This window comes from Carlito syrichta, unplaced genomic scaffold (assembly GCF_000164805.1).
Source record: "Carlito syrichta isolate Samal-C Ts95f unplaced genomic scaffold, Tarsius_syrichta-2.0.1 Scaffold314819, whole genome shotgun sequence".
Lineage (NCBI taxonomy): Eukaryota > Metazoa > Chordata > Mammalia > Primates > Tarsiidae > Carlito > Carlito syrichta.
The window spans coordinates 290,591-312,426 of record NW_007258915.1 but is presented as its reverse complement, the minus strand read 5'-3'; the positions used below and the strand labels follow the sequence as shown (position 1 = coordinate 312,426).

Below are 21,836 nucleotides of genomic sequence, written 5' to 3'. Positions count from 1 at the left end.
ATGAGAGTTGAACCTGTATTCAAAATGAATGCTGAGGCAACAAAATTGTAAGAATTCTCTATATATGGTCATAGGCGTCTCACTGAATGTCACAGCAGGACTTAAATCAATTTTATATGCATTTATGACACAATTTCATTTAGAGATAAGTGGGTTCTCCTGCCCCCAATTTACAGATGAAGGTGGTAAGTTCTGGAAAGCATAAGTGATTTGCCGAGATCAACCTTTTCAGTTATATCTTTGAGCAAGTAGAACTTGGAGCAAAGGACAAACCCGAGACCAAGCAGAGCAGCTGACTCATGGGCTGTGCCTGGCATTCTGTCTGAGTTATTTCTTGGCAGAAAATGCCACTTTGCTATCAGGACAGTCAAGTGTAGTTAGAACAAGCTCATGGAACAAAGCAGTTTAATTAAAGAAAAAAAATTAGTTGGGTTACAGTGCTATTCTCTTCAATCCAAGATGGAAATTAATTTATAATAACCTTATCTTTTATTCATGGCATGTTGCATATTTCAGAGTATGTCGGCATCCTTATATTTTTCAGTTGAATGTGAAATAATTGTGTGTTTCTAATGGGCTGCGAGTCAGTTAAAGTGCTGAAAGAACATAGCTGAGTCTTGGCTAACCATTCAGGGAAATCTGAAGCCACTGGGGAGTAGCTTCAGTTTCCTTTTGATGAGTCATGATATTTAAAATTCAGAGGGCTGCTGCAGGCTTCAAAGCAGCCCTTTCAGATTGATCACTCTACAACCTAACTCCATTAGTGGCCCAGGACAAAGAAAGCCCATTCATTTCCCCTAACAACCTCCTTCTCTTTTCTTAGACCAACCTGACAGAGCTGAAGTCATTTGGCTCTCCACCTCCCGCCGTCAGCAATGTCACTGCTGCCGTGATGGTGCTCATGGCTCCTGGGGGCAAGGTACCCAAGGACCGGAGCTGGAAAGCTGCTAAGGTCACCATGGCCAAAGTGGATGGCTTCCTGGACTTGCTAATCAACTTCGACAAGGAGAACATTCATGAAAACTGCCTCAAAGCCATCAGGCCATATCTGCAAGACCCTGAGTTCAATCCGGAGTTTGTGGCCACCAAGTCCTATGCAGCTGCGGGTCTCTGCTCTTGGGTCATCAACATCGTGAGGTTCTACGAGGTGTTCTGTGATGTGGAACCCAAGCGCCAAGCGTTGAGCAAAGCTACCGCAGACCTCACAGCTTCCCAGGAGAAGCTGGCAGCCATCAAAACCAAGATCACTGTGAGTGAACCCAGAGTCCCTCGACCCTGCTAGTCAGCCTCCAATACAAACAACGCTCTCTGGCCATTACTTAATGTTTAACATTATGGTATTTAAAGAGAAGTGGGAAAACACAAGTTTTATGCCAAAATCTCCTTGTTTTTCAATAGAGGCAACTTTTTTACATTTCTCTTTCAAATATCATATAAGCCAAACAAGATAGCTCCACTGGACCATTGGTTTACAGCTCTGATCCTAAAGCTTTTCTCCTTTTCCTCTGAGAAAATAAAAGATGACAGACAGATAGTATATGATATGAATGGCATTACTCATGGAGCCCACTGCCGTCTTATTAGCCACAAATGAATTTAATCTTTTTACATGTTTGATAGTAAAGAATAAAATGTCAAACTTTTGAGGTTCTTTCTTCTTTCCCTTTGAAATGTAGGCTTTAGCTGTCTTACTTCACCTCTTGTACCTGCTATCTTCGGTTCTAACCAGCTGTCTGCCTGTCTTATACTCAGTAGCGTGGATGTGTGGGCATGTTTTATGCTATCTGCATTGTTTTATGGAAACTTTTGGAACGAGTTATATATTGTGGCCTAGGGGTGGCTCCTTGTCCATAAATATAAAACTATGAGAGTCATTAACTTTCATAGACCCTACATAAATATTATTATTATATCTGCTTCACCCAGGATTGGGGGACAGGGATGGTGATCTTGGGTTCATACCTATTTGAGGAGAAGAATTCCCCTGTCAACCAGAAATAATCAAAAGAATCAGGATTAAGTTTTAAAGAGTTTATCTAAAGGGTTTATTCACAGAACATTCCAGTGTTTCCCAATTGGAAAACATGGACTACAGAGAAATGGGGTCAGTGCTCTGAAGTTAAATATTAAGCTCTTACTTATATAGGAAGAAAACAGAGAAATTTAGTAGGATTATAACATTTTTATACAAGGCTCATTTATGAGTTTCAACAATTTAATTACAGTTTTTCTTTTCAGTACAGCTTGTTTTCTTTTCTTTATAACTTGTTTTCATTTCCTTTCCAATTTAAAAGAGTATAACATTCCATCTTAATGTGATAGTCATGAAGTCTTTGTGTGAGAAAAGGTAATAGAGAAGTTTATCTATAATGAAGATCAACAGGAAGAAGGAAGGGGTCTTTAGTCATTTACAACATTTTACAAAACAGTGTAGGTAAGGAAGAAGGCTAATGTAACCAGAGAATCAAGAGTCACAGCTGCTAGGTTATAGCTGCCTGTCATGTGACTCAGGCCCCATAATCATATTCCCTTAAGGCTCAAATATTTTAAAATTCCAGCAGCTTAGATTTTGAATTATGTATTTTCACACCCTTGATCTTCATCTTTTCCATTAAAATGATGCTACCAAGCGACAGGTAGAATGAAAATCTTGGAGGACAGCATAAAAAGTCATCGACAGACCTCAGTTCCAATCCAAGTTGTATTATTTATTGACTATGTGACCTTTAGAAAGATCTTTAAAATGCCCAAACTTCAGTTTCCTGAAGTAGAATGGGCACAATAATAGTACTTGCCTCATAGGGTTGTTATAAGGATTAAAGGACAATCTGCTACATATAGAGCATAAGCCCAGACCCTGGCCCATGGTGAAGGGAGCAACAGGAATTGCTACCACTGCTGTGGGTATGACTGTTACTACTGTATCACTCTACCCGCCTTCGACTGCATGTGCTGTCTATCACTTGCACGTCCAACCACATACATGGACTCAATCACTATCGTGATCAAATTCAGTCCAAAACGTTTTTGGATCTTTAATTTCTACATATGCTTTCTAGGCAAATAAGAATCTTGCTAAAATTTTGCCATGACAATAAAGAGGGCTTTAAAAATTATAAAAGGCAAAATTGTAGACACGCCGCACACCTCATGTGATATGGATGTTAGGCTAAAATCTATGGCTAAAGGCTCTAGTTCAAAGATCCTTGCAACCAATCTCTCTGCTTTAAAAAGATGTTTTGGCAAAGCAGCTCATCTGCTCTCAATCTACTTCCTTTATAAATCCAGATGTTCATAGACCAGATTACTTAAAACAGGTGATGATCACCATAACAATGGCCCCCTTCAAAGAACACCAAGTGAAAAGCATCATAACATCCCATTCCTGCTTTGGAGGGTAAAAAATGTCCTTATAATTTCATATTTTTCAGTCTTGCCCGGAAAAGTGTAACAAGAACTGCATTTTCAAAGACTCTTGACTCAAGTTATTTTAACTAAAGGAACAGTTGGTGCAAAGGGAATGTTTTCAAAATGTTTATACCTTTTCAGTAGCCAACATTCACATGGTGGGCCCACTCAACCTGCGAAAGCAATAAGACTATCTTAAAAATACTTGGCTACCTTTGGAAGGCACTTCTTTTCTGCCAAAATATTTTCTGAAAAAAAACGTATTCTTGCGTTTAACAACCTCCTCTCCATCCTTTGCTTATACACATGCCTGTCAACATCCCAGGACTACAGACACTCCCTACTAATAACAGAGGAAATGGACTAACTCCTATCTCTAACATGGAGACCCACCCAAGGCAAGAAAATTCTTCCCTATATGCTGCTGAGGGTGTTGTAAGTCTACTTCAGACAGACAGACAGACAGACAGACACACACACACACACACACACACACACACACACCCACACACACACACACAGCCCAAGCCTTCCTTTTAGGATTTTAGGATAATTCCAAGCAAAAAAATTTATAGTCAGGATACATAAAGTAAGGGTTAAAAAGCATATTTCAAAACAGATTGTACAATATAATTTTAATTTGATTGTTATATATAGAATAGAAATACATAAAAATGTTAACAGTAGCAGTTATCTCTGGATGGTGGATTTTGGATGTGTTTTTTTTTTTATTTGATGACCTATATTTGCTTTTGTTCTATAATGAACACATGTTATGATTTATCAAAATAATAGTAATAAGAACAAGGAAGTCATCTTCATTAAGCATATAATCACACAGAGTAAAAGATCAAATAGTAGAGAAGGGCTTCTAATGAAAGACAACAATTCCTTTTAATTCTAATATCTGTTTCAACTGATAGCTGAGGCCACATCAGAGCCTGATGCCTAGCAGCTTAACTGTGTTTAATTTGGCCCACACATACCATTTGCAAACGATTTAATTAATTGCCAATATTTAAAACAGCAGGAGCTTTATGTAAAATATGATTTCTGGCCAATCTAAAAATAATCAAAAGATTTTTGTATATCATTAGTTGATCCTTGTGTTAAGCAGTGGCTTCCCTTACAAGCGGATGATTTTGGTGCATTTTGTCATAATCCCCACCAGCTTCTATTTTTTTCAACACTAGACTCACCTGACTAGTTTCCATTATCTTCCCACTCTCCACCCAGTTGAATTTTTGACTTCTGTCCATTTTCTTTCTTTTTTTTTAGACTGGAAAATATAGTTTATTTAGAAAGTAGATTGGAGAGAGAGAAAAAAAAGGGAATTCGCCTCCTCCAGATTGGGGAGGGGAGCCAGAGCTTAAGGAGAAGCATGGCTCGACCATAGCTCAATGGAAGCATGGCTGGGCCATAGCTTAATAAAAGCAATGGTGTGACTTCTGTACATTTTCTGTGCTGATATCACTACTTCTTGGCATACCTTATTGAGGCAGCTGACATTCTGCTAGTATCTGAGGATATACATTTTCATCCCCATGTCTTCTAGTATAGGTATAGCAACTAGTTTTAGTTGATACAACCTTTATTTTTTGTTCTATCAGGTAGCGGTAGCTTCCCTTCCCTGGAGTCCTCTGCCTTCAAGATGAAGCTATCTATTACCCTTGCCTTCAGTTCTTCCTTCTTCCTTCTACCTCCCGTCTTGTTATAATTACTTATGTATTTATCATTTCGTTTTGTAATAGCCAAGACTGAAAACACCTACACTCTCTTCTGTTACCAAAATTGTGTCTCATACTTTGTCTATAGACTGATTCACAAAGTGAAAAAAATCAATAAATTCCATTTCTATTCTGTGAACATGTCTATATTGTTCATACCAGACTTAGTGTTACACTGTAATTACATTTCCTTTTTTTTTTGTACAACCTCTTTTTCTCCATGGAGTCTGTCTTTCTCTCTCTCCTATTATTTCCTTCTGCATAACCTCCAATATTTTGAAACTCTCCACTAAATTCAGTATTCTATTAAGTCCCCTTTTGCCCTCAAAAACCTTTCTCCCTTGTCCCCTGTTCAGAGTTCCAATCAGTGTTGGAGAATAAACAAGTGTCCTGCTTTCTTGAGTCAATTCCAATGACTTCTGGACCCTATGCCTTTTCCTTTCTTATTTTCTTCTTTTATTTTGCCTTGCTCATTCTTCAATAATTTCCTCAGAAATATTAAGAAAGAAGTAAATTTTCTGAATAATTATAGCCTGGAAATTTTTTTATTTTATTCTTAAACTGAACTAACAATTTTGCTGAGTGTTGAATTCCAAGTTGCTCATTTTTTCCTTAGAATGCCGAATGCTTTATGTTCTTACCCAGAGAGAATCTCATGAACAATGCAGGTCCTATTTTTTTTTTTTTTTTGCAGATACACTGTTTTCCCTCCCTTCTAGAAGTCTTTCAATCTTTTCTTCATTTTTGGTGTCTGAAACTTTACATTGATGTGTTTAACTGTTATCCTTTTTTAAAATTAATTGTGCTTAACACGTAGAGACTTATTTTCTTCAGTTCTAGAAAATTATTTTGAATTATTTATTTGGTAATCTCACTTCTGTTTTATTTTTTATCTTATTTTCTGAAATGCATATTGGTTGAATGTTGGGCCTCCTAGACTGTTTCCCTATTTTCTTTCATCTTTTTATCACTGTATTTTTTTTTTCTTTCTAGGAAATTTCCTCAAATTGATCTTTTAACCCTTCCCTTGATTTTTTATTATTTTTTTACATTAACAATAATGATAATTTCCACAATAGCGTTTTTTGTTCTCTCTTTCTTTTAATAGCACCCTGTTCTTGTTTTGTGGGTAAAACATCTTGCACCTCTCTGAGATACTAATTGTGAAGGGTTGTTGTTCCTGTCTTTGTTGTTACTGAAATTGCCTCTTTTTTTCCCAGATCACCTTTTTCTTCTTGTTTACCTTAATCTAGGGTTTCATTCAATTTCTTATTGTCTTTTCATGTTTACAAAAGTAGTGATCAAAAGCTAATTATAGTTCTCTGGCAAGGGCACAGCTTGTTGACTGGTAGAATTTGTGTTCAAGATCAGATGATTTATGCTGGATGTGTCCTAAATGCCAGAATGTGGAACATTTTCTCTGTCATTTCTGACTTTCTAGCTTGGTGACATAAGTACCTGGTGGCACTGTATACTGGGCAGGTGGATGGGGTTTTGGGGGGCAGAGATCAATCCGTTTCCAATTAACACTCCTATTGTATGTTCCCGCCTCAATTATTGTCGATATTTCCAAACTCTCCAGTTTATGTGGGGCTCTGCAGGTTGATAGACTTCCCCTTTGGTGAACTTCAGCCAACTCTAAGCTGCAGCTTCCCCTACCCTGATCCAATGATCTCCTCTCTTCCATCAACATGATCCTCCCTAACTCTGTTGGACTCTCTCACCTTCCAAATGGCTGTCACCAATTTGCTTTGTGTCATGGGCTTATGACTATTTTAATTGCTTCATAATCATTTTAGAGAAGTCTTGGGAAGTGAAGAAGGTAAATGAGCATGGCCAGTCTGCCATCATGAATTGGATGGTTCACCACCTGCTTTGTAAACTGCTTAGCTGTATAAACTTGGCCCTAAATTTATTTCTCTTGTGCCTTAGCAATGGCCAACAAAGCAATCTGAACCCCATTTTTTACATAGACATGAGATTTATTTGGAGATAATGCTGTGTGCCTGTGTGTCTTAATGTATGCAAATATGTATTCTGGGCAACAAAGGCCATATGCTTCCATTCTAAATTCTTAAAAATTTAGAAAAAAATAAAACTCTGCCTTTTTTATGTTTCCTATACTTCATGATAATGGGAGAGAATAGATGAAGTTAAGTAAAAATTACTCTGCACTCCTAGGACCTTAGAACCAGCAGAAGACTTAGGTTCCAGACAGCCCAGTCCCAGAACAGCTGCAGCAGATATAGTCAATGGTCCTCCAGGCCAACCCTGTGACCCTGTTTATCATTTTTATGCTAACCCCCAGTTTTGATGCACTTTTGCTTCCAATCGCAGCACCTGCACCATTTTATCAAATTACTGGAGTCCACTTTCTCCCACCACAGGAGAGGCAGAATGTATACACCCCATACTCCACATCCATCACATCGCATAGCCTTTAATACCTCAATGACTGATGTTATAGAGCATGGATGCTCAGTTCTCTCACCCTGAGTCAGGACATCTTTGGACTTCCACTCCACACCCTACCCTGCAGGATCAAGCTCAACTCCTCCCTAAGACTCTCCCTGAGATCACCCCTTCCTTGGCTTCATTTTCTTCCCTGCCCTACTTCCCCCAGTACCTTAGAGCTTTCCTCCCATAGCACTTTCTTCAAGATCGTCTCCACATGAATCCTCATCTCAGAAACACTGGAAGTGATATGGGCTGAAATGACTGACAGTCTTTGTGTTTCTTCCTAAACAGCACCTTAACGAAAACCTGGCAAAGCTCACAGTCAAGTTTGAGAAAGCAACAGCAGACAAACTCAAATGTCAGCAAGAAGCTGAAGTAACCGCAGGCACCATCTCCCTTGCAAACCGCCTGGTGAGTGTGAGCCTCAGTAACCAGAGCTTTCATTATACTAGAAGGCTTGTCAAATGCCACAGAAGTACGAAATAGATGAGGACAGCTCAGCACCTCTTTGACTTGGGGGGAAATAGTAAAATGTGCTGAGATGCAGGGACTCAGTCTTGAGAAAAGTGTGGATGCACACACTCTGATCTGGTCAAAGGAGTTTTTTGATGGAGAAGGTTTTGAAGATGGGAGCACTAGATCCATCAGGCAGCCTGTGTAAGACGTGACCATGCTTACCTGCATGTATGTCAGCCAGACGAAGCATTAGAAGACAAAGTAGCATTTTGTAGGAAAATCATAACGTTTCTATCTATGAAATGCTTTATAGTAAGGGTGTGGCCGAGATTAGCAACTGAAATAGAAATGGGAAAATAATGAGACTTATTGACTTTGAGTATTTCTGAACACACACACACACACACACACACACACACTCATGCACTAAGGCTCTGACCTTCCTAAGAAAACATGTCTGAAGCTCAAGGTGGAGGTGCAAGCTCAAGGTGGTGGGGCTTATGTTACAAGTCTGTTGCTGTATCACAAATTACGCCAAAACGGTGATTTGACACAATGACCATTTCATTATATTACACATGGTTGTGGGTCAGGGATTTGGGCAGGGTTCAGCCAGCCACTTCTTCTGCTCTGTGTAATGATTACTAGGGTCACTTGGTGTTATTCAGCTAACAGTTGGGCTGGGCCGGAGGTTCCAAAACAACTTCATCACATACCTGGCACCTCAGCAGGGGTGGCTGGAAGGTAGCACTCAGCTGTGCCTCTCTCCCTTTTCATGTATGTAGTCTCAGGGTCTCTCCCTGCAATCTCAGCAGCAGGGTAGTCAGGTGTCTTACATAGTGACTCAAGGTACCAAGACCAAGTGTTCTAAGAGACAGGAAGTGGAAGGCCCCAATCTCTTAAGGCCTGGGACCAAAAACTGGCACATCACTTCTCCTGTATTCTACAGGTCAGAGCAGTCACAGATTCAAGAGGAGGGAGCATAGACACCAACTCGTAATGACAGAAGTTTTCAAAGAGTTTATGGCCTTTTTAATTCCCCATGGCTTATATTTCTCATCACATGTCAGCTAAGATACTGCAAAGCAGAGTCCACTGGATATGATTTCTCTTTGATCTAGAATCTTTATAGCACCTTCCTCACCAGTGAAGTACAACCCATACCCTTCTACATGTATTCCAGCCACTGCTGATCTATATAAAAAGCCAGACTTTTAAACCTATAGAGCAATGAATCATAGCTATTATTGAACTGAACCATGCTTTAATGAAGAGAGGCCATAACCAAGCATGTGTCTGTGGAGTCGTTCGACTGGTTTCTGTGCAGCTTTGGGATGACCAGTTTAGCTAAACAGTTGGGTTTAGAGATGGCACCTCTGGCCATGTGCAGGAAGTCCTCCAGAATTTCAAGTTGGCCTGACTTCCATTCCGGTCCCTACTTGGTTTTCAAACCAAGCCTGGCTCAGCCTCCATGAGTTGATCCTCAAGGGAAGCAGTGTGGGACTCTGCTCTAGAACTCAGAATGTTCAGGTTGGAAGCCATCCTGTCTACCAAACTAGAGATTCCGGAGAGGTACTTGGGCTTTATGGTCTTTGTGTAATCTAAAAACGGACATCAGAATGGTTGGGTTGTCAAATCCCAAAGTTCTCTCCCAGCTCTGATACAATCATTCAAGGAAAAAAAAGCGTATGTCCTAACACAGAAGCTAAGCTCCACCAGCTAACAGTCTTCTGTAGAAAGGATGACTCTCCTCCCAGGAGAGGGGTGTCCCAAACAAGGAGAGCTGTGCTCACCCAAAGTAGACCAGGGGACTTGTTCCATACATGCCCGTCCGTGTCCTTACAGGACTTCTAGCACTGTGTCTCAATTACCATGTCTATGTCTCCACCCACTGTGAATTATTTATTATGCATGGACTTGATTTTATTTATTTTCATTTTCCCAGCATTTGGAGAGGGGATGGATAAAGAAGAACAAAATCATGGACTTGGCAGCAAATTGGATAGAGTTGGAGACCATGATACTAAATGACATATCATAGAAAAAAGAATTGAATACCACATGTTCTCACTTACCAGTGGGACCTGAACAATAGTCATGTTAGCACAAGGGAGGGATCGGCAGTTGCTGGGTACTGCTAGGGAAGGGAAGAAGGGAGAAGGGTGGGGGTCACGTGACAACACAAAGGGGACCTGGTCCATTACCAGGGGGAGAGAGGGTCAGTTAGAAGCCCAAACTGCATGCAGCCTAACCTCACATCTCTATAATAAAATCAATCAATCAATTAATTAATTAAAACAAGAAAGGGCCACAGAAATGGTGTTCTGACTCTTCTTGCTATGCAGCATGCAGTGCAAATTCTCTGTGACTGAATCCACAGCTCTGTAGCCCGTGATGTGACGAGTCTCCTCTTTTCTCTGGCTTTTGAAATGATAGGTTGGAGGACTCGCTTCTGAAAACGTGAGATGGGCAGAAGCCGTGCAGAACTTCAAAAAGCAGGAAAACACGTTATGTGGAGACATTTTACTTACAACGGCTTTCATTTCCTACCTTGGCTTCTTTACAAAAAAATACCGGCAGAGCCTCATGGATGGGACCTGGAGACCCTACCTGAGCCAGCTGAAAGTATGTATGGCCTGAATTTCTCCTCATGGCAACAGCCTGTAGGCACCAGTGAGATCACATGACTATTATTGTGATCAAATCTAATAGACTATTATTGTTAACTCAAATCCTGCACACTCACTCCCGCCACCCTGCAAGCACCAAGCGTGAGACATGCACTCCTGTGCCCTTCCACATTGCCCTGCATTACTTCCCACTGCCTTCTAGGCCACCTGAGGGCAGCATCACACCTCTTAATGAGGTCCTCCATGGGAACTCTGGTCCTCTGCCCCACAGGCTGTCTCCTAGCACTCCTCAAAGCTGTAAAACCCAAGAGACACAAAAAAGAACCCTGTGTTTCTCTCTGATCTCCCTGCTCCAGAGCCAAACTTCATAGGAACAGTCAGGGGGAGTTACCTTTCCCGGATTCTTCATTGCAGCTTATCACCAGGATGACTCACAGATACCCTTAAGGAAATCGTTTCAACTGCTTCCTTCATTTATGCTCCCTTCAGTAACTATTCGCATGTGCTGGATTTTTTTGTTTGTTTGTTTGCTTGTTTGGTTGTTTGTTTTTTGAGTTGAGGTCTCACTCTATCACCCAGGCTAAAGTGCAGCAGCATTATCACAGTTCACCGCAGTTTCACCCTCTCCTGGGCTCAAGTGATCCTTCCATCTCTGCCTCCTGAGTAGCTGGAACGACAGATGCACACCCCTATGCCCAGCTAATTTTTAAAGTTCTTTTGTGAGATGAGGTCTCACTATGTTGCCCAGGCTTGTCTCAAACTCCTGGGCTTAAGCAATCCTCCTGCCTTGGCCTCCCAAAGTGCTGGAATTATAGGCATGAGCCACAACACCTGGCCAACATGTGCTTTTTTGTATGGGGGGAGGGGATGGTAGTGGCTGTACAGCTTGTTCTCTTTGTGTAACAAGGTGTATTTCACTCCCAGCTCCTTCCTCTACATCTATCCCCACAAAGGAGAAAGTGGGGAAATGCCAGTTCCTGATTAAAGCAGATTCAAAGTTGCACCTGGACCCTATCCTTAGAATAAGTCTTAGTCTCTGGGCATATCACTCATAGTCAGCAATCCACAAATATATCTACTGTATATTCAGTGTGTCCTACCACTCCACTGCATAGGGAGTACAAAAGGTGTTCAAGACTAGGATGCCTTCAGGAAGCTCACAGTCCAACTGGGGAGATTAGGTTCATAGAAGTCAGCTAGGTGAGTCAACCCAAAAGGTCATGACATAAAGGGCTGCATTTTAAAATTCGTTTGTAGGCTGATACTTAGAACACAAAATGCACTTTGTATACAGTAAATGGTTATTTTCCTGATCAGCTCACAAACTCTTACTTACCTGATGACTGGCTGAATGGTAGTTTAACAACTGTTACAGTGCTGGTGAGTAAGCATAAAATAAAACTGCTGTTTCATTCATCTTAAGCACTCGTGGAAAAAGGAAGTTGTTGAAAGGACTATCGCTAACTGAGTGAATGAAGATGAAGAGCTCAATGGCAGCTGAGAGAAGACTTTCCTGGCTTTGTTTGGGGTTCTTAAGCATGCTTGTGCTGTGGGCTTGTTTGACAGTCTAGTAAAGCCTGTAGATCCCTTCTCAGAATAATGCTTTTGAGTACATAAAATAGAATGCATAGGATTATGAAGGGAAAAATTACATAGAATCACACTTCTAATCTTAGGACAAGAATTCCCAAAGGACTGATTTCCCTTTAGAGGTTTGCTTTATTATACAGCCCTGGCCATCTGTGCCCTTAGTAGATACAATTAAAGGACTAGGAGGTGATTTAGGGTGGTTTTTCTGATGTAACCAGGCAAAACAAACTGCAGAGAGGAGAGAGATGAATGGAGTTAAAAGAGTATTTGTCTGAATCTCAGAAGCATTATGCTAAGTGAAAGTAGCCAGACACAAAAGGTCATCTATTATATTATGTCATTCAGATTGGATATCTGGAATAGCAAAATCCATAAAGACAGAAAACGTATGAGTATTTCTCAGGAGCTAGGGGTAGAGGAAAATGTCAAGGACTGTTTAATGATTATGGGGTTTCCTTTTGGAGTGATGAAAATGTTTTGGAGGTAGATAGAGCTGATGGTTGCACAACATTATAAATGTACTAATTGCCAATGAATTGTGCACTTTAGAATGGTTAATTGTATGTTCCGTGAATTTTACCCCAAATCTTTTAAAAAAATGAGTCACTAGTGAAAGAGATTGCTTGAAAAAGTGAGTTGAGAGAGGCTAACAGAGAAGAAAAGGAAAGATCTAATGCACACACAGGAGTCCTGAAAGGGATCAAGGGAGGCCATAGGGTAAGTTCTCAGGCCCGGGGCGTGCTGCCCAGTTTCCCCACAGACCCCAGCAGACAGATTTGCAGGGGGAGGTCCTAAGAGCAGCCCCAGGAGTGGGGTGTTTGGAGAAGGGAAGAGAAAAATGCATTCAGCTCTTTGCAAATTGGTGAAATAGATGCAAGGAGAGAGTGTTTGTGCAGGCTGGTGCAAACAGGAGCAAACCCATGAGGCATGGGGTCTGGTGCTGGTTCACAGAGCATGCAGGAGAAACACAGAATTGTAGCAGAGAAGTAACACTGTTAACATGGGTGAGGGTGTAGAGGCGCTTTCAGATTAAAATACAGGTACTCCAGTAGAAACTTGTCTTAGGCAAATATACCAAAGGACAAACAATCAGTCACACGGGCTGAATTTCTGCAGTTGTTCATCATCAAGAGAAAAAAAACTATGAGGACTTTAACAGAACCTTCTTCCAGAAATAATCACACAGCCAGAAAAGCACTCCCCAGGGGGATGTTGATCTTTCTTTTAAAGGAATTATGTCATTTGGTGAGATACTGTTGAGAAAGCATTCTTCCATTCCGTTCTGAGCATGGAGTGGCACTTCTTCTTTGTCAGACTCCCATCCCAGTTACCCCGACCCTGGATCCCCTGAGGATGCTAACAGATGATGCTGATGTGGCTGTCTGGCAGAATGAGGGCCTCCCTGCAGACCGCATGTCCATGGAGAATGCCACCATCCTTATCAACTGTGAGCGCTGGCCACTCATGGTTGACCCTCAGCTACAAGGCATCAAATGGATCAAGAACAAATATGGTGAAGACCTCCGAGTCACCCAGATTGGTCAGAAAGGGTAAGTGGCTGAGCACAAAAGTTCTCACCTATGCCATTTGTGTAGGGATATATATATAGAGAGAGAGAGCAGATTTTAAGCTGCAGTGGAACATGTCTAACCTACCCTCTATGAGGCTTCTCATGTTTCTCTTTCAATCTGGAGATGTCTGGGTACTAAGTCTCTGCTTTTCTTTCTCATTAGAAATCATGTGCTACAGTTTTGTAGCCCATTCAAGGGTCCTTTCTCCACCATCCCTAGTGTTCCTCCTTCCATCTCTCTTTCAGTACTTCCTGCCTACCAAAACTTCACATCCATTGTCAGACAATTCTGTTTTACAAATTCTTCCTCACATTTAGCCAAAAGCTACCTCCCTTAGCTTTTCTCTGCTCATTATTCCTATCTCTGCCCCAGAGCTATGTAGAAAAAAACCTAAGCTCTCCTCCTGAGTCACAATCGGACATTTCAATTGGTCATGGAGTCACTGAGTTGGTTATGAAACCTTCAGAGCCCTTGATATCTGCCATGTGGCTTGGCACATGCAAGATGGGAAAGTTGCTACATGAAGAGACATGAATGGCAGAGAGAATATCTAACCAGCATCTACTATGCCTTGCTGGGCTGGGCCTCGGTATCTCTCACTCACTGCTTCATTAGCCTTGTTATAGCTTAGCTTTGTAGTTTCAGTACTCAGTTCCTCTTCTGTGCCATTAGGATACATGGGGAAAACAGGATGGGGCAATGGGAGAGAAGAGGAGAGACAGACATTATTTATTAGGGAGTTGACGTGTCAATCTTAATGTGGGGGGCTTTATCCCACACGCTTTCCTTAATCCGCATAGTCAGTAAGGTTAGTGATTTGGTTCTATTTCACATCTGAGGAGACTGAGGTTCATAGAAGTTATGTAATTTCCCCAAGACTACACCATTATAAAAGTGATGGAAATGTTGCACTCATGTTCATTGCAGCATTATTCACAAAAGTCAAAAGGTGGAAACAACCGAAGTGTCCCTGGGTAGATAAATGGATAAACAAAACATGGCATACACAGACAATGGATTTCTGTTGAGTATTAAAGGGGAAAATCATGACAGATGCCATGACATGGAAGATTCTTTAAAATGTTATACTGAGTCAAATAAGCAAGTGACAAAAAAAAAAAATACTGTATGATGATTCACATATGAGGTACTTAGGGTAGTCAAATTCATTGAAACAGAAAGTAGAGTATAGTTGCCAGGGACAAGGAGGGCAAGGTGAATGGGGAGCTGATGTTTAATGGGTACAGAGTTTCAGTTTTGCAAGAACAAATGAATATATAGTGGTAATGGTTACACAACAGTGTGACTGCACTTAACACCACTGATCTATACACTTAAAAGTGATTAAGATGGTAAATGTTATGTATATTTTATCACGATTAAAATACATTAATATATTTTTTAAAGCAATAGAGGTAATATTTGAACCCTGGTCGTCCTCATGAAGAAACCCAAGATTTATCTACTAGAGTGGGTGTCCACCAAAGTGAGGTTTACTGCTCTGGCCACATGTCCCAAGCATGCTTGCACAGAGGTCCAGGATCACTCAGAGTTGTTTAAATCAAACATGTAATATTAAAAATAATCATTAAACCAGGAATATATTGAATATTAGAATGGGTTCCTCTTGTAAAGTGAACTTTGTTGAGAAATAAATGCCTAGGTACAACATGATATATTTTTATCTTCATCTCTAGTCACAGAATAATCTAAAATCCTAGTCTTCTCTCTCAAACTTTGATTAAAATATTCCTGTCTAGTTGACTGATAAATTTGTTTTAGACAGAAGTGTGTGTTCTTTCTGCTCATTGCTATGTCCCTACCTAAAATACTGACCAACACATCGTAGGTCCTCAAGAAATATGTTAAACTCTCTTTTAACTACTTTTTAGTTGGTTGATTTTCTAGATTTGTTGCATATTCTTTGTGATATTGTATGATACATAATTTTTATAGTCTTTTCTTATCATAGGAATGAAAATCTATTCCAGCATCTCATTTCATTTTATTTGTGGGTTTTGACATACTACATGCAGTTCATTTTATTTTAGTTTTCATTTGATCAGGTTTGTCACCCATTTCGTCTATCTGTAGATAATGCTTAGAGAAGTCTTTCTTCTTAAGGACTTATTTAAATATTCATTTACATTTTTTAGGGGTTTGTTGTTGTTGTTGTTGCTTTTCTTTTTACATTGAAATCCAGTCAACTTAAATACATTTTAAGCCACTATAAGAAATACAGACTAATTTTCAAAGTGGTTTGCTATTGTTCCAATACCATCTATTAAATTTTTCATTTTTTGCTCAATTTATTAGAGCTGCCACCTTACTATATATTGCATTATTTTATTAAATTGGGTCTTTATTATTTTCTATTTACCTAACACATACCAGCCTTTAATTATTTAGTTTTATATTTAGTAACATTTATTGTGGTATTTCTCATTACAAAAGTAATGTATCATCATTTGAAAGAAGACAGGGCTGGGGAAGGAGTTACAAAAGACAAGGAAATAAATAAAAACTTCTGGCCAGATGCAGTGATTCATGCCTATAATCCCAGCACTTTGGGAGGCTGAGGCAGAGAATCCCTTAAACCCAGGATTTCAAAACCAGCCGGGGCAATATAGTGATACCTCATCTCTTAAAAAAATTTTTTTTAAATTAGACAGGCGTGCTGGAGTGCACCTGTAGTCTCAGTTACTTGGGAGGCTGAGATGTGAGAATCACTTGAGTCCAGTCAGTAGAGGCTGCAATGAGCAAGGATTGCACCTCTGCACTCCAGCCTGGGCTACAGAGTAAGACCATGTTTCAAAACAAAACAAAACAAAGACAAAAACAATAGACTTCTATAATTCATCTTTCAAAAGCACTGCTAACTTTTTGGTATATTATGTCCTTTAAGACTTCTTACTACATTTCTGTATTGTTGAAGTTACATAAAATATTTAGTATCAGATCATGTGAGTCCCTTCTCTTCTTCATTATCATTTTTCCTTTACCATTTTTATTGTATTTTTTAAGATTAACTTTAAGATCTTTGGTCAAGTTTTGTAAAGTATTATTGTTATTTTTGTTTGAATAATGTTACATCAATCTTATAAATTGATTTAAGGAAAATTGACTTATTTACGTACTTATTAAACTCTGTATAGCAGTAAAAAGTTAAAAGTAATCTAATATTTGTTAATTGATTGATGAATTAAAGTGTATCAATATGGTCTAATAACCAATCATTAAAAATTTCATGGAAGAATGTTTATAACATGGAGAAATGTTTATAATATATTGTATGTAGAAAAACCAAGTTGTGAAATAAAAGTACCATATGAATCCAATTATATAAAAATAGAACTCGAAAATATAATATATCCAAATATACACAGGAAATACCAAAATGTTAATGACAAATGAAGGGATTGTGGTTAATTTTCGTTTCTTCTTCATATTTTGTTATTTCTATATCTAAAAAATGTGTAAAATCACATAAATATCACTTTACAAAGAGAAAAACGTAGCCGCTAAAGACATTCCAGATAGCTGTGCTTCCAAGTTTACCTCTGTGCCTTAGAGGCCACAGGTGTCTTGTTAATTGGCCTCTGAATCCATGCCTTGCCACAGGCTCAGACTGCCAACTCACACTTGCTTCCCCAGCTACCTTCAAACCATAGAGCTTGCCCTGGAAGCTGGAGATGTGGTGCTGATTGAAAACCTAGAGGAGTCCATTGATCCTGTTCTGGGACCCCTGCTTGGGAGAGAAGTCATTAAAAAAGGACGGTAAGACTCAGCTGTGTTGCTGATCCTTTGTGAGGAGCTGGTTCATAGCCCCTGTTAGAACCATGGAGAGTTCTACTCTTCTTAGAATTTCCTCTTCTCAGCTCATGTCAAGTAGCTCCCTGCAGCACACTCACCTTTCTTCTAGCAGAAGGTTATTTAGCTGCTTCTGTCTCCTAGAGAAAGTTTCCTGGAATAACTTTGCTTCCATCAGTCAACGTCCTCGTTGACTTCCTTCTTAATTGCCACAGTGCGCAATTTGGAGGAACTTTAGAAGGAAAGTGGTCAAGAAGCAGATTGACATTTAAGCATGAGCATTTTATCCAAGTTACTCGTCTGAGTTCCGAGAACTCAGCTCCTTGTCAATTTGATGAGCCTCTGCTACTTTGAATGCCGGTACATGATCAGGCCTTAGCAAGTCCAAGGCAGGAGGAGGAGGTGGTGTAGAGGGGAAAAGGGAGGAAGGAGAAGGGCAATCAGCTCGTATGATGTGGAGCGATAATTATCATGAAGGGTTGTTTGACTCAGGAGCCTCACCCACTGTCCAGGTCACATAAGTTGCCTTTACATGCCCTTGGGTTATACTCATTTACTTGTTTAATCATTTTCATCCATAGAAGTCATTTCCTTGTCAGCCGTGAGAAAAACTGGCCCTATTACTAATTACTAGCCTATAAAGCACCTTTATGTAAACCACAAGAAGGTTCCACTTTCCTCTAAACACTTCACTGCCATCTGCTGGAAATTTTTTAAAATATACTAATCTACATCAATGTGATGGTAAAAATCAAACATGGTAGCCATGGGACAAATCTATCCCCTTCCACACCTGTTCCCCACATTGTGGCAAAGAAGGATCCCAGGGCTCATGCTAAATGTGCTTAGGAGGAATACATTTGAATACAGCAATAATATTATCTTGCAGGAAAAAAAGAAAATCTAGAATTCTTTGTCTGATCAAATCTCACAAGAAGGTACCCACTTTTACATGAGTCTGTATGTTCCAGTTTCATCAAAATTGGAGACAAGGAGTGTGAATACAACCCCAAGTTCCGGCTCATCCTTCACACGAAGTTGGCTAATCCTCACTACCAGCCTGAGCTGCAAGCTCAGGCCACCCTGATCAATTTCACTGTGACCAGGGATGGCCTGGAAGACCAGTTGCTGGCTGCTGTTGTCAGCATGGAGAGGCCAGACCTGGAGCAGCTGAAGGTATGTCAAGTATTCACTGAGGGTGGAAGGAAGAAAATACTGTCTCTAGGTCCTGCAGTGCACCCTACTCTGGAAGAAGTGAAAAGGAGGCTGTTTTTCCAGGACTGAGTAGGGTTCTGCCAGACCTTGGAAGAGTGCCCATCTAGCAACCTGGGAAAAGAAATGGCAAGTTGAAAGAAATAAAAGCAGAGTACCATATGTTCTCACTCTTAAGCGGACTTTGAACAATTATCACAATACTATAAGAAAGGAATTGACAGTAGTGGGAAACTGCCAGGATGGGGGGTGGGACTGGTAGCTACGGAAAACTGCCAGAGGAGGGAGAGGCACACCTCCTCTACAAGGGTACCTGCATAATGAATATTTGTATACCAAACCCTGAATTGTACCCCATATCTTAAAAAAAAAAAAAGATAGAAAGAATGAAAGAAGGAAGGAAGGAAGGAAGGAAGGAAGGAAGGAAGGAAGGAAGGAAGGAAAGAAGGAAAGAAAGAAAGAAAGAAAGAAAGAAAGAAAGAAAGAAAGAAAGAAAAAAGAAAGAAAGAAAGAAAGAAAGAAAGAAAAAAGAAAGAAAAGAAAAAAGAAAGAAAAAGAAAGAAAGAGAAAGAAAGAAGGGGCAAACTGAAGAAGAGAAGCATAAGACAGCTAGGAGACTGGACGCTTCTATTGCTAAGAGCAGGTCTGGCACAGGCTGTGAACATGAGGGCCTCTGGTCACACATGCTCACATGCTAAAACTAAATGATATGAAACTCTGCAAGAGCAATAGAAATAGGTTCAACCACTGTAGGGTTGTGTCTTGGCTCAGACTAACATAACAAAATACCATAGAGAAGTGACTTAAATAACAGACATTTATCCTTTCACAGCTCTGGAGGTTGGAAATCTCAGATCTTGGTTGGTTTCTGCCTTGCAGATGACCTCACATGACTTCTTTGTGCATGACTGGAGAGACAGAGAATGCTCTCTGGTGTTTCATCTTAAAAGAGCACTAATCCCATCAGAACTTTACATGTTCTAATCCTTTCAGAACACCCTTATGACTTCATTTAAACTTAATCAATGCTTTAAAGGCCTCATCTCCAATACAGCCTCATGAGAGTTAGAGCTTCAACATATGAATTTTGGGAGAATACAATGCAGTCCATAGCAGATAACATGTTTTTTATGCTCTCTTTAAACATCATTATATGACATAGGCCCAAAGTTCCAATGCATGTGAGACTGAGTTCCCGGCTCCCTGGAACTCTGCTTCCAGCAGTCATTCATTCATTAATCAGATACCTGTGGTACACCAACTCTGTTACAGGCAATATTAGAAGTTCGGAGGATTCAACAGTCAGCGACATAGTTTTAAACCATGTCCCTGTCCTCAGAGCTTACAATCCAGTTGAAGATCACAGAAAATAAGAATGCAAACAAAGACATAATGTCATTCAGAGAGTGATGAGAATTTTTAAGAAAATAAAGCAGGATAAATAAAATCGAGCCAGGCTCGGTGGCTCAGCCTGTAATCCCGTGCCTTGGGAGGCTGAGGTGAGTGAATTGCCTGAGCCCGCGGGTTCGAGACCCGCCTGGCCAATTTGGTGAGACCTCATCTCTACAACAAATCAAAAAACTAGCCGGGTGTGGTAGCGCGTGCCTGTAGTTCCAGCTACTTGGAAAGCAGAGGCGGAAGGATTGCTGGAGCCCAGCAAGTCGAGGTTGCAGTGGCCAGGAGCGGCCACTGCACTCCAGTCTGGGCGATAGAGTGAGACTCCAACTCAAAAAAAAAAAAAAAAGAAAGAAAGAAAAGAAAGCAGGATGATACTGGAAAGCCAGAGGGCTATTTTAAACTGGAGGTCAGAAAAAGATTCTGTGAGGAGTTGACATCTGAGCTAATTCCTAAATAATTCTAAAGTCTCTGGGCACAGAGCAATCACAGCAAAGAGAACAGCAAATTCCAGTCTGAAGGTAAGATAAAGATATGTGTTTTTAAGAAACAAGACAGGCCAGGATGACTGTGGCTAGAACCTCCAAGAAAAAGTAGAGTTGTTCCTTTCATGAATACAAAGGCTATATAAGGGCAAAGAAGTTACAGTCACCTGAAGTTAACCCCCCAACACCCAGAATAAAAATTAAGTGTCCCATGCTTTAGGATATGTAGCCAATGATCAGAAAAGGAAGATGAGGTGAGATCCACTTGAATGTCAGCACCCCATTCCAGATTTGAGGAAGGTTCCTGCAATGATCTTGTCTAAACTGTGTAGGACAATTTCTGCTGATTTTTTTAAAAGGCAATCCATAGGAAATCCCTTCATTTAGGGGTAGTAAAATAGTGCTAGGACCCTCCAAGGGACTAAAACTTGACCCTACCCTCTAGTCACAGAAATAATTTTCATGTAGTGAATACTGACTGCCTCAGCATTGTGCTAAGCATGGCACAAAAGTCCTGGGAGTAGGGACTGGGATCCTGCCTACTGAAGTGATGGAAATGTAAAGAGGGTACACTGTCCCATGGCCACATGTCTCACATATGGTGCCATTGGACTTTGACACACCTGCCTTTCTCTTCTGCTCATGGTCAGAAGTCCTCATCTGCTCTCCCTCCAGTTTACCATCTCTAAGGGAAGGGACTCTGGCCCCATCAACATTCATTTACTAAGACCTGAGAGGAGGACCTTCTGGGCATCAACACCTAACTCCTTGTTGCCTGATATTTGCAGTCCGATCTCACAAAGCAACAGAATGGATTTAAAATCACCCTCAAAAATTTGGAAGACAATCTTCTCTCTCGCCTCAGCTCAGCATCTGGGAACTTCCTGGGAGAAACGGCCTTGGTAGAGAACCTGGAGATCACCAAACAGACTGCTGCAGAAGTTGAGGAAAAGGTAAAATGACTCTGACTAGTCTGGGGAGGCAGCCTAGGCTGGGCTGCTCCTGCACTTTTCTCTCCTCTTAGTCCCTGAGTGTGACTTGTGGGAAAGACAGAGTAACAGGTGGCTTTTCCATGGAAGCAAGTTTCTTCTAGAA

General features: G+C 40.5%; 1 protein-coding gene across 1 annotated transcript in view; it reads left to right on the top strand.

Moving 5' to 3' along the window:
* The window catches only part of LOC103274593 (dynein heavy chain 9, axonemal-like), a 134,054-nt gene that overhangs the window by 40,185 nt on the left and 72,033 nt on the right, over positions 1–21,836 (top strand). Inside the window, exons 3-9 of the mRNA XM_008072030.2 lie at positions 824–1,249; positions 7,884–8,003; positions 10,485–10,673; positions 13,583–13,818; positions 17,494–17,616; positions 18,621–18,825; positions 21,530–21,694. Coding sequence (XP_008070221.1) covers positions 824–1,249; positions 7,884–8,003; positions 10,485–10,673; positions 13,583–13,818; positions 17,494–17,616; positions 18,621–18,825; positions 21,530–21,694 — 1,464 coding nt within the window. The remainder of the gene's footprint in view (positions 1–823; positions 1,250–7,883; positions 8,004–10,484; positions 10,674–13,582; positions 13,819–17,493; positions 17,617–18,620; positions 18,826–21,529; positions 21,695–21,836) is intronic.